This window comes from Anguilla rostrata, chromosome 1 (genome assembly GCF_018555375.3).
Source record: "Anguilla rostrata isolate EN2019 chromosome 1, ASM1855537v3, whole genome shotgun sequence".
Taxonomy (NCBI): domain Eukaryota; kingdom Metazoa; phylum Chordata; class Actinopteri; order Anguilliformes; family Anguillidae; genus Anguilla; species Anguilla rostrata.
In genome coordinates this window covers 7301765-7318874 of record NC_057933.1, presented here as the reverse complement: position 1 = coordinate 7318874, position 17110 = coordinate 7301765, and the positions used below count along the sequence as shown (strand labels likewise).

At 44.6% G+C, this 17110-nt stretch overlaps 1 protein-coding gene across 4 annotated transcripts in view; it reads right to left on the bottom strand.

The window, feature by feature from the left end:
• Window positions 1-16175, bottom strand: part of rps6ka5 (ribosomal protein S6 kinase, polypeptide 5) — a 35998-nt gene extending 19823 nt beyond the window's left edge. For 3 of the 4 annotated variants that reach the window (XR_010325407.1, XR_010325418.1, XM_064308193.1), the window contains exons 1-4: window positions 15832-16175; window positions 5053-5124; window positions 4332-4550; window positions 1755-1870 (exon numbers count right to left, since the gene is read on the bottom strand). Coding sequence is in view for 1 of the 4 variants with exons in the window: in XM_064308193.1 (XP_064164263.1) it covers window positions 1755-1870; window positions 4332-4550; window positions 5053-5124; window positions 15832-15904 (480 nt within the window). In the remaining 3 variants the exon portion in view is untranslated. Of the gene's footprint in view, window positions 1-1754; window positions 1884-4331; window positions 4551-5052; window positions 5125-15831 lie in introns of those variants that run through there. The other variant, XM_064308360.1, reaches the window with a different exon arrangement.
• Between the last annotated feature and the right edge of the window lie 935 nt (window positions 16176-17110).

Genomic DNA, 17110 nt, shown 5'->3' with positions numbered 1-17110 from the left:
CGGGGAAGCCAGGGAGTGTGACAACAAGAAAAAAAAAAAACTGAACACAAAAGTGGAACAACACTCCCCCCCCACCTCCAACGCCCAGCCCCCCCACCCAGCCCCCCCGCCCCTGCTGCCAGCCTGAGAATGAAATGCTGACATTGTGTCACGATTCTGCGCTCGCACGCAGACGGAAATAACTTCTCGGGCCTGCACAGCAACGATTATCAAACGCCAGGACGCCATTTGTACAGCAGTTCCAGCGACGGGAACGAACGATTTCAAAATGACTCGGTCTCTTTGTCGGATCATCGTTAGCACCAGTTGTGTAACTCGGAGAGCGCAGGGAAAATCATCTTAAATTGCACAGGTAACCTTCGGCAACTTTATCCATTTATGCCAAATGACGAACAAGGTGAAGATTTTGTTTTTAATTAAGCCGCGGCATTATCGGTAATGTAGTTTCCCCCATTCACGGCCACTTCACTTCAGCGCTATCTGTTACATTGGTAAAAGAAATATGTATTTGCTGTTCATTCAGAGGTAATGTTTCTTGGCTGCATATCCATTTGTGATCTTTTTCCACTCTCTTTGCGAGATTGAATAACTAATTTTCAGCAGTTTTTATCTCCAGTAAAAACCCATCACACCGTTCAGGTGCCCCTGATAAAGGGCAGTGTGAAAACTCAAGCCTCGATGTTCATCCCTTCTGTCAGATAACTCCCGCTGAAAAGCCGCCACACAGAACTGCTGCTTCCCAGCATCACGCCTGCACGACTCTCGTGGTAAATCTGCTCTCTGAAATCTAAAATTAAGCAATTTCACATTTATATATTTCATTGTGACCCAACAACTGACTTATGAAATGCAACACAATACTGTCCCTTTTCCTTTATGCATATTGCATAAACATAAATATATCTATAAACTAAATGGTAATCATGCTGTGTAATGATATGTATGTGTAACTGATATAATATTAAGACTGGTTGTGGGTACACTGTATAGGCAAGGGCAGTGTCTCCAAAACATCCATTTTGTAGTCCGAATTACAGTACAGCTTTTAAAATACACACTTGTGTAGCAGGTGTGTACACACTAGTAAAATACACATTTGTGTAGCAGGTGTGTACACACTAATAAAATACACATTTGTGTAGCAGGTGCAGAGATATTTACCAGATATGCAACTTCCATACAGCTTCCACATTCAACTCATGTCTCTCCGGTACGAGCTTGCGCTGTGATTGGCTCAAAGCTTTTTGGGCCTTTTTTTCTTCCTTGTCAGTAGCAATAGCATTTTTTTTTTTTTTTTTTTAATCCACCAAATTATGGAATGCTTGTATGGCGTGATCTGGCAGGGCACGCGGTGCTTTTACATGCTAATCTGCCACAGCCGATAGGCCGCAAGTCATTTTTCTACATGAACGCACGCTTGCCCGAGCCTGAGCACTGCAGCACGCGATGAACGCATGCGACGATCCAGAGGCGCAAAAGGCTTCCAGGGCTGCTGCCACACCCCCAGGAAACTTGTTTACAACCAAATTTTTTTGAACAAGTACTTACAGGACCTCAATATCAGGCTTTTCTTCACCCACGAGCGCCCCGTGCGTGCAAATAGCACTTTGCAACCACGTACACTTAACTTCCCCTCCCTGTGAGAGACTGCAGAGCCCGTCCAATCGGATCGATGCGCCCCGATCTGGCGTAGTGACCCCGGGGGAGTTCTGCGGTGACCTTTGACCCCCGGGTGGGAGGGCGGGAGGACTCACCTGGTGCAGGTGCTCCAGCGCCAGCACGATCTCGCCGCTGTAGAGCGCCACCTCCTGTTCCCTGAAGCGCACGCGCTGCACCAGGTGCGTGAAGAGCTCCCCGCCGTTCACATAATCTGCAACGGCAACCTGGCGTAAACACACAACACAGTGTTTTGCCTAAAATTACTTAAGCAATTTACTTGACCTGGTCCACCATTGAAAGGGAGGGCACTGTCAGCGCTGAAAAAAGCCTGTTTTTAAACTTTGCTTCACAACAAAAACCACTCCTTTTTCAGGATTCTTCTCAGTTTCAGGCTGCAAGTATTTAGATATTTTTGACATATTATTGGGGGACTTAAGCTTTTAGCTAACAAAACTATATTTAAAACGAGCTGTTAAAATATTCACAACACATAACACACATACTCAAACTTGTATTAAAGCTTTTAATGATGATAAAAATAATTTCTAATTAATTCAGGTTATAAGGGTTAAAGAAGAGGGATACATTTACCCACAACCACACGGCACCATCATTTTAAACCGTAATATTAATATAAAAACAGAACCGTAGACGGGAGCGTACCGCACCGTATAACGGAACCTTTTTGATCACGTGACGAGCCCGTAACAATTTGCCAATCACCTCTCGTTAAAGACGCCGCACACACATTCAAACAAAACGTGGAGAGAGACGCCAGGTGTGAACACCTTTAGCCTGAGCTAATTATCCCCCTTTTAAACAATTCTAAACAATCAGCATCACAAAAACATTTGTGCGCAATTAACTCATAAAAAGGGAGCCAAATATTCCGTTTACAATCAAAATAGCAAGTTACGGCGGTTAGCTGCGCGAGAGACAATCACATTCTAGCCTTCAAACATAAGCAAAACTGATTTATTATAAACACCAATTATTCATACAAATGTCACGGAGCTAATTATAGCCTACAGATGCTAGCGCCAGCCTTCGCGCACTGTACTGAGAGTTCTCCTTTGTGAAAGGATGAATCCACTCAATCTGTAACAGCTTCTGTTAATTATTATTTCTTGGCAAGAGCTACATGAAATTACATTCCGTAAGAAGTGACACTTTCTTCTATAAAGCCGATTCGTTTATGGAAATGTGCAGACTCGAAATCTGCAATCAGGTTTCTTGCAAGCTCAACAATAGCCGTACGGCTCAGACATTAAAAATCACTGTATGCACAGTACGAATGTTAAGAATCCAGGCATTCAGTTATCAATCAACGAACTCTACTTCACAAATAAAGAGCAATGTACTCTTCAGACAGAGCAAACACTCCAGGTTTCACAAAGGAAAAGTCCAAATCAAACCGAAGAGTGGCTTGTAACAGTTCCTCAGAGGCAAACTGGTTTCTTTTAGACACAGAGTGAATCGCTAAGGTAAGAACACTAGTATAACAGCTTTGTTCTAGATTGTAGAGGCCAGCGGTACATTTTGGGTCAGTGTTCAGACACAGAAATACCACGGGGAGGGGGAAGGTAGAGATTATGCCCGCTAACGTGTGAGCCTCTGGGTAATGTCCTCAGTCGACCGGTGACAGTTTGTGAGTCCAGCCCTCCCTGTTTCAGCCTGTCTGTTTATCTGCATGGAATAACCTTCCCTGACCCCGTTCTGTGTGGCTGATGATGTCATTGGCTAGTTACTGAGGGGAACGTGCAGTACAAGATATAAATATTAATGTGAGTAAGTCTAAGAACTATAATTTAACACAATAAGGACAACAATTTTTTCAATGCTTCTCCATGTCAGAACATTTTACATATACTAGGTAAGCACATTACTGAAAAAAACCCTACACCTAAAACTATTTATTTTCTGGTCTCCTAGAAGAATTTCACCTGTGTTTATCTAAACATCGCAGTGTATAGCTAGTAAAAGTAGGAAAATAATTGGTTGTGTGAGCAGGGAATACCTTCCCTTACTAGTAATAGGTCACATTTTTATGAGCACAGGGTCACACTTACGATTACTGGCGCGAGCGCTACTGCGTCACAGCTAGAACTACAAACCGATGGTGCCGTGGCAACGATGTCTGGGAGTTCCATGGTGCAAAGGCGCAGTCAAAGGTTCGAGCACTGCCAATTACCCCCGCCGTAAGTGCGACCTTCGCTAATTAAGGGCCGGTGCCCGCGCCACGCCTTCGAAATGGCAGGGGACAGACGTCGCTCTCGGCCGTAACCGTTATTTACTGCCTGGCTACAGCGTCGGCTTGGCGACGGCAGGAGTCCCTTTCACACGCACGACGGGCGCCCAGTCTTATCCAGAAAGGGCTGACGTGGGGGCAGGTTTCTGTTTTAGCCCAGCGCTACGACCCCCCCCCCAATTCAAGTAACTAACCATAGTCTTCACTTGCTCATTCATGTGCTCCTGTACCGAGAGTCACTCTAGATAGCAGCGCCTTAATGTAAGGCTGCAACATAATGTAATGTATTATAATGTAATGGCGCGAGTGGCACAGCAGTTAAAATGAAAATGAACCTATTCAGCCGGGCTGTGGTGCAAACACAGGAAACGGATGAGACGAGACGGACGGACGGACGGACGGACGGAGAGACAGACGGACAGACCCAGGATGAGGTGCAGCTGCGTGTCCGTCTGGAAGGCGTAGTGCAGCGTGACGAGGAAGGGCGACTGGCGGATGTGCTCCAGGACCTGCCGCTCGGTGCGCGTGTGCTCGGCCGTCTTGGCCTTCTGCACGATGGTGGCCTTCTTCAGCACCTTCATGGCGTACAGCTTGCCCGCGTCGTGCCCGCTCACCTTGCGCACCAGGAACACCTTCCCGTAGGCTGCCGGGCCCAGACCACAGCGTTAATATCAACATGTGACACATACACACACGCACGCGCGCACGCACAACACACACACATACACACACGTGCACACAAACACACACGCACAACACACACACAAAACATGCACGCGCACACACACACACACACACAACACGCACGCACAAAACATGTACACACACACGCACACACACACAACACACACACACAAAACATGCACGCGCACACACACAACACGCAAGCACAACACACACTCACACACACGCACACACATGTGCTGAATGCATCTTTAAGGAAAATGTGTGTGTGTGTGTGCATGTGTTTGGGTGTATGTGTGTGTGTGGGTGAGTGTGTGTGATTGTGTGTGTGTGTGTTTGCGTGAGCACACATAAACGTGAAATGAATCATTGCAAAACTGGTCCCATAGTGCATTGCTACACTCGGTCTGCAGAAAGAGTGTGTCATTTATTCTGAGTGGCTGTTACACTGCAGCACTCACCTCCAGTGCCCAGCACTTTGAGCAGCTCAAAGTTCTCTATCCCCACCCGCTCCACATGGCCAGTCAGGTTAGCTGGGAAACAGAGAGGCCGGTTAGCACAGCGTCCGCAACACACATTACCATGCATTACATTACACTAAATTAGCAGGCACTCTTATCCAGGGCAAGGCGCAATGAAGGAGAAATGCCATCCTACGGTTTAGCCTGTCTCAGGCCTAGAAGCACGGTTATTTCTGAATGTCTGCTAAGTAAAATGGACTGTTTTAAAGGGTATAGACCTGGAGTAGGCAACACTGTTCCTGGATTGCCAGAGATGGTCTTGGTTTTTCTGCTCCATCCAAATCATCGATCAAACTCCTATACTCAAGTTAAGATGGAACAAAAACCAGAAAAGTCACTAGCAGTCCAGGACCAGGGTTGTCTACCCTTGGCAATGGGACAGACCAGGCTTGTCAAACTGAATCCCAAAGGGGCCTCAGTGTCTGCGGGCTTTTGCGTCTTCCTTCCTTTCAATCAGCTGTCAATTAAGATCTCCAGAACAAGGTGTGTGGATTCTTTAGTCAATCAATGACCTTAATGCCAAAAACACACCAAAAACCAGCAGACACGGCAGCCCTCCAGGACTGGAGTTTGACACCTGCGGTGCAGACAAATGCTTACGGAAAACTTTTTCAGCTGCAATGCATACATCTGACCAGCAGGGGCACTGTGCAAGCCAGATGGCATGAGGGAAAGATAAGGAAGCTCAGCTGAACTCTGAGACTACACAGCATTACATTACAGTCACTTAGCATGGGAACAAGAACAGTGAAGAGAATAGAACTGATAGCATGCCCCAGTTATACAGAAGTACGGTAATACAGTACCAGCATTGGGCTATCCACTGCTACACGTCAAATGAATTGCCGCAGAAAGAGCTCACTCAACAGAAATCAAGATGACACTGGACTTGGTGGCAATAAAGTTGCTCTCCAGCTAGACCGTTTAAGGACTTTTCAAACACATTCCTCCATATCAGATATCGTAATGTCTAGCGTGCCAAACCCAGAACCCAAACAATTCTAAGTCAATTTCATTAAATGGGATAGAACAAATCCTCAATGTAGGAACTCACAAGCAAATTCAGGACACGACATCAGGGAATTAATTAAACGAACCAATGAATTAAAGAGAGCCACGATGATGCAAACTTAGCTTGAATGCTAAATTTAGAATTCTCTACCAACTGATGGTCCAGTAGTTTAGTGCACTGAAACTGACATTCCGGGAAACACTGAAGTTCTGAAGAAATCACCTCACTTTAGGTTTTAAAAGCGGAAAGTGAACTGCAGCCACCTTTAGAGAAACGGAACGAGACAGGACAAGCCGATTTCCTTCTAAACTGAGCATTTCCCTTTGTGGTGAACCCGACTAACCACGACAGCTCCTTCCTCTCCGAAATGCAACGTTTCTCAAGGGGCCTCAACCACGGATGCTTCAACTTTCAGAGAGTGGAAAGTGTGTGTGTGTGTGTGTGTGAGTGAGTGAGTGTGTGAGTCTGTGAGAGAGAGAGAGAGAGAGAGAGAGAGAGAGAGAGTGAGATAGAGAGATTTAGTGTGGCATGCAGGTCTTAATCAGGTCTGAAGACAATTCGGTCGCACAGAACTGAAGAAGCCGTGAGCACGTCTCGGTTCAAATCACAAACAAGAAAACACAACCAAGCGTTTCACAATCTTCCACATAAAGAAGAAGCATCTTAACGTGGCGAAATGAAACGAGGGCATCCCCCCCCCCCACAACATCAGCCCGAGGACGCCGGTGGAGAAAGAGGAGGCCCTGACAGCTGAGAGTAAAACTTTTCTTTGTCTCTCAGGCTTCCTGTCCCGCTCGGCTCGGCTGACGGGCGCTAAATTGGATTAGGCTCCAAAGGGGTGCGCGCAGAGAGGGCCAGAGAGAGTGGAAAGATTTGGGTTGTGCAACACCGCAGGCGGGGGCTGTGCTCGGCCACCCCGGGGCCCATGGGAAATGAAGAGCGTATTTATAGAACAGAGGAGCTGGGGGGTGGGGGGGGGGGGCTCACTGGGAAGGGGGTGGGCAGAGGACATTAGCACACTGACAGAGGACAGCCGTTTTCCGGGGGGTCACACACACCACACGAGAGAAAGAGAGAGAAGGAGAGAGAGAGAGAGAGAGAGAGAGAGAGACCCAGGGCGACCTACGCAGTGCAGTCAAACCAGCTCAGCGGCACACCTGCAGCCTCCACAACTGCACCGGCAGGTTACGCGCACGCTCTGTTCAAAAACGCGGTTTTTTTTTACGGCCTGTGGCCGTATACGGAAGCCCTGTTCAAGCCGCGGTCTGTCCGCATACAGCGACTCTGTTCGAACAACGGTTATCGCTGCATGTCCGCATATGGAGGCCCTGTGCAAACCGCGGTTTGTGTCGGGTGTCTGCTCGCTATCAGACGCTGAGGCGGTTGGTTTTAAATGAACAGACCGCTAATAAAACAGCCCTGTTCCCCAGTCCATCCCCGGAACTGATGTTATTTTAAAAGCTAGCTAGTCCATTTTAAAGCTTATGGACAGAAACAGATCTAATTTCTGAAAACAAAAAAACGAGTCATTGAATTTTCAAAAGAAAGTTTTTTGCATTATATCTTTTGAACTCTAAGTCCTTTAAATCCAAATACATAAATACGTACCTCAGATTAAGGGGAAGTGTTTCCAGAAAACCTTTTACCTCCAAATATGATGCAAATGTTAGAGCCCCCCCCCCCCCCATGTTGATTTGCTCTTCCGTGGATTAAAGCCAAATTCTGCTCTCCTTAATTTAAAACCACATCTATAAAAAGACATCCTATCTCAAAATAAAGCAACATTAATATCACCTGTCATGAGTCATGACATAATTCACTTGCAACGTTTGCAAAATGCTGCCTTTGAAAAAAAAACGAAAAAAGGAAGAAAAAATTCAGTAGTTGCCATATTTGGCCTGTTGCTTACAATGGCCCAGTCCAATATGCAATCATTTAAATTTTATCTGATCGTTAACTTCAAGGGCTGGTATCTCTAAGGGACCAGATTACTCATCATGGTCATGTTTTGACAAGCGGCATTTTTTATCCAATCGCGTGCTTGTACTTGGCTGCCAAATCCTTTTTGTTTGGCCCACCTTTGGCCCAGTTATCTCCAGTGCAGTCTGGGTAAAAAAAAACGTTCTCCTCCCTCGACCGCCCCAATCTTTCCCTGCAGGAGAGATGGGCTCAGGGTGCTCCAAGAGATCATTAATCCAACATGCTCAACATGACAAACAGCCTGCGTTAGGGCTGTGTTTCTCTTCCAAAACCCCAAAGTGCAATGGCATGCAGATTAGGCTATATATGGACAACCTGGGATCTATCAATTCTGATTCATTACATTATATTACAGGCATTTAGCAGACGCTCTTATCCAGAGTGACTTACACATTTTTACACAGCACATTTACGATTCTAATAAATGATGTTTAAATGCACCATTTATAAATATGAACTGACGAGCGATCAAGCCACCTTGAAGTTCTCTGTAGCCCAGAAAGATGCTAAACAACACATGCATAATGTAGCCTATTTCAAAGGCCCCAAAAGTGAACTGTTGAACTGATATATATATACAGGAACATTTAAAGACTAGAGTGGAGAGGATGCTTACAGGATAAAAGCCATAAATCAGAATTTAGCAACCTGTATCGCCATGACACCAGCACTCATGAGCAATCAGACTCAGTGAGCTCAAACAAGGCATGTACTTCTGAAGGATCGTGGGTAATCCAACAAATGACACTAGACCGGAGGGCTGGGCTGGCAGCTCCTAAAAGTGGCTTTTCTGGGTATACAAGGAGCCAGGGCCAGCCTATAGGGCGAGAGGGCAGCCTATCCCAGCTGCCAAAGGATTTCAGCAACAATGAAACCTTCAGTTAAAAAGTAGCCCTATTTCAATATGATACTTAACGATCCACATACACAAGCAAGCTTTACATACCACACAAAGCACAGACCAAACTGCTGCCCATTCTGAATCGCTGTCTCAGCCGTGGAAGACAGGCTGCTGGGCAGGAACCTGAGACCCCCTGTCCTGAGGAGGCCGGGGGTCTGGGGCTGTGCCCTGGTGGTGGGGGGCAGGGGGACGAAGCCCCCCAGAAGCTCTAGAATTTGCATAATATTTAGAGGTAAAAGGTAGCTTTCCTGGAAACACTTTTCCTTAACCAGAGGTAGCTACATATTTATGTATTTGGACTTAAAGGACTTACAGTAATAAAATATAATGCAAATGACGTTGTTTTGAAAATAAAATTACTAGTTTGTTTTTTGGAAATGAGATCAGTTTACATTCATAATTCACTCCAGTTTCCTCCCAGGGTCCAAAGACATGAAGGCTAACTGAAGACTCTAAATTGTCTCTAGGTATGAGTGTGTGAGTGAATGGTGTGTGTTCCCTGCGACTGACTGGCGACCTGTCCAGGGTGTATTCCTGCCTCATGTCCAATGCATGCTGGGATAGGTTCCAGCCCCGCGACCCTGACCAGGAATAAGCGGGTTAGATAATGGACGGATGGAAAAATAAACATGAAATAATAAACAACAGCTGCTGTCTCCATAAAGCTGTCCGTGGTCTTCCTTATTCATGAGTCAGTGCGTCTGTTCAGATGAATTAGACCTAGGCGTACAGAAACGTAGCTTCATAACACAAATGTTAAGACATAACTCAGTGTTTCCCACAGGGTTTTGGAAAACTGTGATGAGGACCTTGAACCCTCCAGCACCCCCAGGAGAAAATTGTGTACATTTTGACAGTTAAATGCATCTGTTGCACTTTGAGAGGAAAATCTGCTAAGATCTGCTAAGAAGTTTGTGCCTTTGTAAACAGTCCAGTCATAAACTCATGCAGTTGTATCACCATTCTAGATGTTTGAGCCTACACTTCAGGCATCAATGAAATTAACTAGCCTAAAAGCTGTCACGTTTCACTGGTTTATTTCAAGTGTTTGGAATCACACTCTAATGTTGCAGTAAAAAAATATGGCACCGCGCGCTACGTCAGATTTAGAGGTCACATTCAACTAAAATCATGATGGTGAATTAAAGTTAAAACCTATCAAGAAAAACTTTTCTACATCAAAAACAGTCTTTTTTCAAGTTCAAATAGCAAAAATGTTTAATCAACAGGTTTCAATTAGAGATGATATAGAAGGGAGATATTCCAACTTCATGAACATCTGATGTCAAAATTAATCTTAAAACAGTACCTGAGCTTAACATTCAACAGCTTTGAATACATTTTTATAATCGACATAACATCACATATCACACTTGGGATAGGCTATAGCTTTGTCAACTTTGTCAACTAGATGCTGGAAATGATGTAGCCTAATAGTACAGTACAGAGTAAGTGTGCAGCCAACATTAGTTGTTTTGAATTGACAGAACATTGTAACCTCTCTATTCCACTCACATCGATGAAAGTGTGGCGAGTTAGCTCAGAAAATGGGCTACTTGTACCAACCCTGGCCGGCCAGTAATCATTCATATCACAGCGCAAATATGGACAGCATCACTCCTTCACGTAATCAACATTACACTTGGCTTCGCAGTCAGATACAGGCAGCTTCGCTAACTTGACGCTAACCGGCGCATGTCTAACTGTATGTTGGGAGACCAGACACATGCAGGATACCATATAACAGACACTTGACACTTGTGAGCCTATGCTAGGAAACGGTGCAAGCAGACCCATCTGATACTGCCATGCAAGAAAAAAACTAATGCTCTCAACATTGTCAGTTGTACTTCATTTAAAAAAAATACCCTACATTAAGCTCCGCTAGCCAGTGCAACATTATAATACTGCTATAGTTAGCAATACAGCATTTGTTCCAGCAGGCTCAGCAGGTAAAAACAGGCTCAGTCACTTTAAAGCCAGGCTCACCTGCAAATGTCTAAAGCAGGTGGTTAATCACTACTCAGTGTGTAACAGGCTGACTTTCAGTGTGTAAAGCACGCTCACTGCAGTGTGTAAAGCAGGCTCATGCAGTGTGTAAAGTCAGGGGGTTTAAACACTATGCAGTGTGTAAAGCAGGCTCAGTGCAGTGTGTAAAGCAGGCTCAGTGCAGTGTGTAAAGCAGGCTCAGTGCAGTGTGTAAAGCAGGCTCAGTGCAGTGTGTAAAGCAGGCTCACTGCAGTGTGTAAAGCAGGTGGTTTAATCACTACTGCAGTGTGTAAAACAGGCTCACTGCAGTGTGTAAAGCAGGCTCAGTGCAGTGTGTAAAGCAGGTGGTTTAAGTCACTCACGCAGTGTGAAAGCAGGCTCAGTGAGTGTGTAAAGCAGGCTCACTGCAGTGTGTAAAGCAGGTGCAGTGTTAAAACACCGCAGTGTGTAAAACAGGCTCACTGCAGTGTGTAAAGCAGGTCTGGTTTAAGCACTCATGCAGTGTGTAAAGCAGGCTGACTGCAGTGTGTAAAGCAGGCTCACTGAGTGTGTAAAGCAGGCTCATGCAGTGTGTAAAGCAGGCTCACTGCAGTGTGTAAAGCAGGTGGCTTTCATCGCAGTGTGTAAAGCAGGCTCACTGCAGTGTGTAAAGCAGTGTGCGTTTAACACTCGTGCAGTGTGTAAACAGGCTCAGCTGCAGTGTGTAAAGCAGGCTCATGCAGTGTGTAAAGCAGGTGTAATCATGCATGTGTAAAACAGGCTCACTGCAGTGTGTAAGGCAGGTGGTTTAATCACTACTGCAGTGTGTAAAGCAGGCTCACTGCAGTGTGTAAAGCAGGTGGTTTAATCACTACTGCAGTGTGTAAAACAGGCTGACTGCAGTGTGTAAAGCAGGCTCACTGCAGTGTGTAAAGCAGGCTCACTGCAGTGTGTAAAGCAGGTGGTTTAATCACTACTGCAGTGTGTAAAACAGGCTCACTGCAGTGTGTAAAGCAGGCTCACTGCAGTGTGTAAAGCAGGTGGTTTAATCACTACCGCAGTGTGTAAAACAGGCTCACTGCAGTGTGTAAAGCAGGTGGTTTAATCACTACTGCAGTGTGTAAAACAGGTGGTTTAATCACTACTGCAGTGTGTAAAGCAGGCTCACTGCAGTGTGTAAAGCAGGTGGTTTAATCACTACTGCAGTGTGTAAAACAGGCTCAGTGCAGTGTGTAAAGCAGGCTCACTGCAGTGTGTAAAGCAGGTGGTTTAATCACTACTGCAGTGTGTAAAACAGGCTCACTGCAGTGTGTAAAGCAGGTGGTTTAATCACTACTGCAGTGTGTAAAACAGGCTCACTGCAGTGTGTAAAGCAGGTGGTTTAATCACTACTGCAGTGTGTAAAACAGGCTCACTGCAGTGTGTAAAACAGGCTCACTGCAGTGTGTAAAGCAGGTGGTTTAATCACTACCGCAGTGTGGAAAAACAGGCGGCCCCACACCCTGCCCCCGGCTCAAGCGTGCCCGCACATGTGCTCGACCCCTCTGCGGAGGGAGGGAGCAGCATCGCTACCCACAGGGCAAACATCGCTGAGCCAGCCAACAAAGGGAGACATTTTTACATTCTTCTCTCCAGACGGACGGCCGTGAGACTGCAGGTCTGAACTCTGCCCGCTTCACACCATACCGGCTGCTGAGCCGACACACACGCCCACAGAGATTTTATCACAGCAAAGGCTATATCACACCTTTTTTTAATGTTACAACACGTACCGCCTGTGTATGTGAAATACACATACTGTATTTCACGTCTAAAAATAAATAAATAAATAAATAACGTTTCCGGAACGCTCAAATTTCACAGTCTCGGTTGTGGGTGCCAAACAAACCATTTGCTGGTAAAAGCACAATATTTTGACACAGCGAGTAGACATTATGGCTTTCAAGTGCCCAGAGTACAGTGTAGCTACACGGCAGTTAGACAAAGTGCCTCTCAGGGCCCTGTCAGGGTTCGAGAAATTCGAAAATACCTGGGCAAGCTCTACAGATCAATCTCCAATTCATTTTCATTTCTCTCGGTGCCAAATTAATGGGGGAAACCGTTGTTAAGGTTATTAATGAACAATCTCATCAATGGGGAAACTGAGTCTTGCCGCACAGCGTGCACATTGAGCCATTTCCCAGCAGCCTTTGGGGCAATCCGGAGTGGCCTGAGCTCGGCTGTAAGATTGGCGTGTGCCACTGAGGCAGGCGAAAGCAGGCCGGTACACATAATCTCCAGGTCAGCGACGGAAATAATGACCCGTCTCCAGGGAAACTCCCGCTGCTGACGGGGGCTACGGAGCCGGCCTGCATCTGAGGATGTAACACTGTAACTCCAGCCAGGGCACAGCCAAAGTGTCAGAGAAACCGGCTTAGCCAAGGCTGCCACTCAAAGGGGGTGCCGAGTGGTCCACAAGGTGTGAAACTGAAGTTAACCCCCCCCCCCCTCCGAAAAAGCCGTCAGATGAACAAGGACAGTGACTCTCTCCTGTTCCTGTCCTGATACTGAGAAAGAAAATCTGCATACAACGATATCCAAAAACCAAAGCTCTACCAGACACATCTTTTTATACCCACTCAGGCACACAAAAAAAAAAGAGTCAGATAGTTTGATTAACAAGATTATCACAGAAAATTAAAGTGCCGGTGTGTAGCTTTGATATTATGCCATTTAATCGCATGCACTGCGTGAGATTACATGTGCATTAATACACGGTTTAATGGCTTAACTCAGCAGATGACCATATCCAGGTCAACTCAACAAAGCCTTGCATTTTGTTCCACATGGTTTACATTTATATAGGCTAGCTAGAGTTTCATTGATACAATTTAGGTTACGTGCTTCGACCAAATGTGCAATAACAGAGATTACGCTGGTCGTAGGCTGGGTTCTATAAGCACTACATTGTGCCACTTATCCATAACTCAAAGTTATGCAAGTACCAACCACCTTCGTGGAGAGTCAAGAAAATAAAATATTACACAGTGCATTCAGCAATTTCACACTAAAAGCCCAATATAATCACATTTTTGTCCAAGGTTTTCCACAAGACACATTTTAAACTGCTCTCAAATAAAACAAATTCAAGATGCAAGTCAGTTTGTACGTTATGTGAATTTTCAACACAGGGATGCATTTACATGCATGGTTTTTAAGTTTAGTCTATTAGACAATACACAATACACAATGCAAACCAATGACAAAGTAACCAACATGAAAACTGTTTCTTAAGATATATGCATTAAGTGAAACTGCAGATTGTAGTTCAGATACAGACACCCAACGCATTTTAGACGACAGCTGTATCCATCTAAAGTCAGCCCATTTCACCGTACTGGGCCAACTAATAACCGTCTTCATCCTCGACAAATAACCTGTGTTTTGAGAGTGACCAGCTGCTCCACGAGTGAGATTAAAAACAGTGCTTGGGAAGGTCTCAGAGATCAGATAACGTGTCCAGATATTATTAATCTGGGCATGAGAACTTTGAAAACATTAAACTATGAAGCACAAGCAAACAAGGACGAAAATGTTTTTTAAAAAGCTCCTTTGACAGTTATGGAGTGCAGCGTAAAAAAAACTCCATAACAAAATGAAATAATTTGCGGCATGACCTACTGGAAACACGTCTTCAAACTCCCATATTACAGCATGGGAGTATTCTTCCTCCAACATAAATAAGAGTAGTTCTGAACGTACTCCAAGTTCCTGCCCTCCAGAACACACATCGATGTCATTTCATGCATGATAAGCAAACGGAGCTGATGCTGACAGGCGCTTGACAGCACAGGCACGCAAGGACGAGCGCCGTTACTACACGCAGCTTGTTTTAGCAGCCGAGCTAGCTAACTAGCATCTCAGTACAACATAAACATAAAACGCCAATAAACTAACGTCAGATATTCAACAACATCCCAAAATAAAAGCAAATTTCTAAATTATACGCACTGTACCAACAATTATTACTGACGAGTAAGCCAGACTAACGTAAACTGTAGACTATCTTTAAAAATATGCAATATACTTGCACTACTTTCAGCCTAATAACCAACTGACTAGCCGCATAATTTATCTTAGAAACTAAAGCAATATGACTTGGATGTATAATAGGTATAGTTCGGAGCTAACGTTAGCTAGTCTAGATAGCTAGCGGGCAACCACACAGGCAGTCTAAAAAGATAGGGAACTTATTGGCGCTGATCTGATGTTGCTCGCAATCAGGACCTTTACGATAGCTCAGAGCTTCAAAATAAGTGCCCTTTACCTAGTTCGTCAACATGTAACAAAAGTAGATAAGTAGATTAGCGAGCTTAGCTGCCAGCTGTTTCCCGTAACATTATTAGCTTACAACAAACAGCTCTAGTAACAGTAGCTAACTACTAATAACAGATAGCTACTGGACTACATGTAGCTAGGTAGTTAGGAAACTAGCGCGTTTCTCGGTTAGTTAACATTCGTCATCTTCATTATCAGGGACGTCATGTTAACCTGAAGACTAGCTAAATAATCCAGTTCTACGATACTGAGTGAGTATCCGTGTAACAAATTTGACAGTATTGGAAAACTTGTGTTGGCCTCGGCAACATCATGTTCATGTCACTAATCATCAGGCTAGCTGTGTTAGCCACCGTCACTGCTAGCCAGCTAACTAGCTAGCAACCTACTCCTCCCCCTGCCATTTTTGGACCTTAGATTTCACGTTGCAAACCGCGCCCGATATTCTAAAAACACCCAGTCACATGCAACCGTGCCCGCCTCGAATCAAACGCTGCAAGTGTGATAGTTTGTCAAGTATGATTGATAAAATGCAATTTACCATTTTTTAGCTCGTGCTTCACCGTATACAGGTCACCTTCTCTGCTAGATGATCCGTCCATCGGCGATGGCATCCAAGGCGCCGTTCGCAAATATACGACTTACAATAGCTAGCTAACAGCCTAAATTCGAATAAAATTTGGAGTGACTCTGAACCCCCGTAGAGGTGTTACTAAATCTTAACTGGATAACTAGCTGCCCCGCATTAAAAATCGTGCAACCAAAGTATGACACGATTCACCCCCAATAATCACACACCGTTGGGTCCATTAACGTTACTACTACAACTACACCACTACTGTACCCTGTGCAATCAGGCCCTCCTACTGCGGCGATTGGGGTTGCTAGGCTAAATCTAAACACGCAATTGGGCCACATCGCTGTCAGTACAGACACCCCCTCCTTTGAAATAAACTGCCCGGCATCTGTACTTTATTCTGATTGGTCTAATATTTGGCTGCAGGCGCAGTGATTAACAGCTAGATATGACTGAAAACTTGATATCCTAGCTTCTCTTTTTGGAGGTAACGTTACGCCTACATTGCGGCTGTCTCAGTTCTCTCAGTATATTATTGTTTTGTGCATTTTGAGGTCAAATGAATGGCGCCATTGATCTTATAGCAAAATAACAAAATATTCGTAATTGTATGGAGTGTGTATAACTCCAAAAGTAGTTAGTAATTCAAGCACACAGCTTGTTAAGTAATTGTTGGAGCTATATTTTTGTATGGCCTTAATTATATTATTTTCTACATTTTTTGTGCATTTCGTTATTTTAAAATCTTTTACTTCTTTGTTGTTGTGCACCTTCAAGATTTCTCAAAGTCACAGTAGTGTATCCCAGTTATCATGTGCAATATAGTACTCTTCATGATATGTAATGATGTCACTTTGAAAATACTATTGAGGATAAGTGTAATATAATTTTACTGTCCCTGATTTACTACCACAATCAAACATAAAGGACACCGGACAAGAATCAACTGGAAATGTTAATGCCTTGTTTTCAGGGGCATGATGTATGTAAAGTTTTAGCAGGCAAACATAATAAAATAATATGCAAATGTTCTAGCATCCTTTTACATCGCTTTAAACCATGGCTGTAGTTTGGGCTGTTGTCTTGTTCATTGTTATTGACTTCTGCTACTTTTTGGACATAATCAAACATACACACACACACACGCACACACACACACACACACACACACATTCTTTCTGTGTACAGTATATCACAAATTACCTGCAGCTAACCTCTGAAGGCTACTGTGGCTATAGTACCC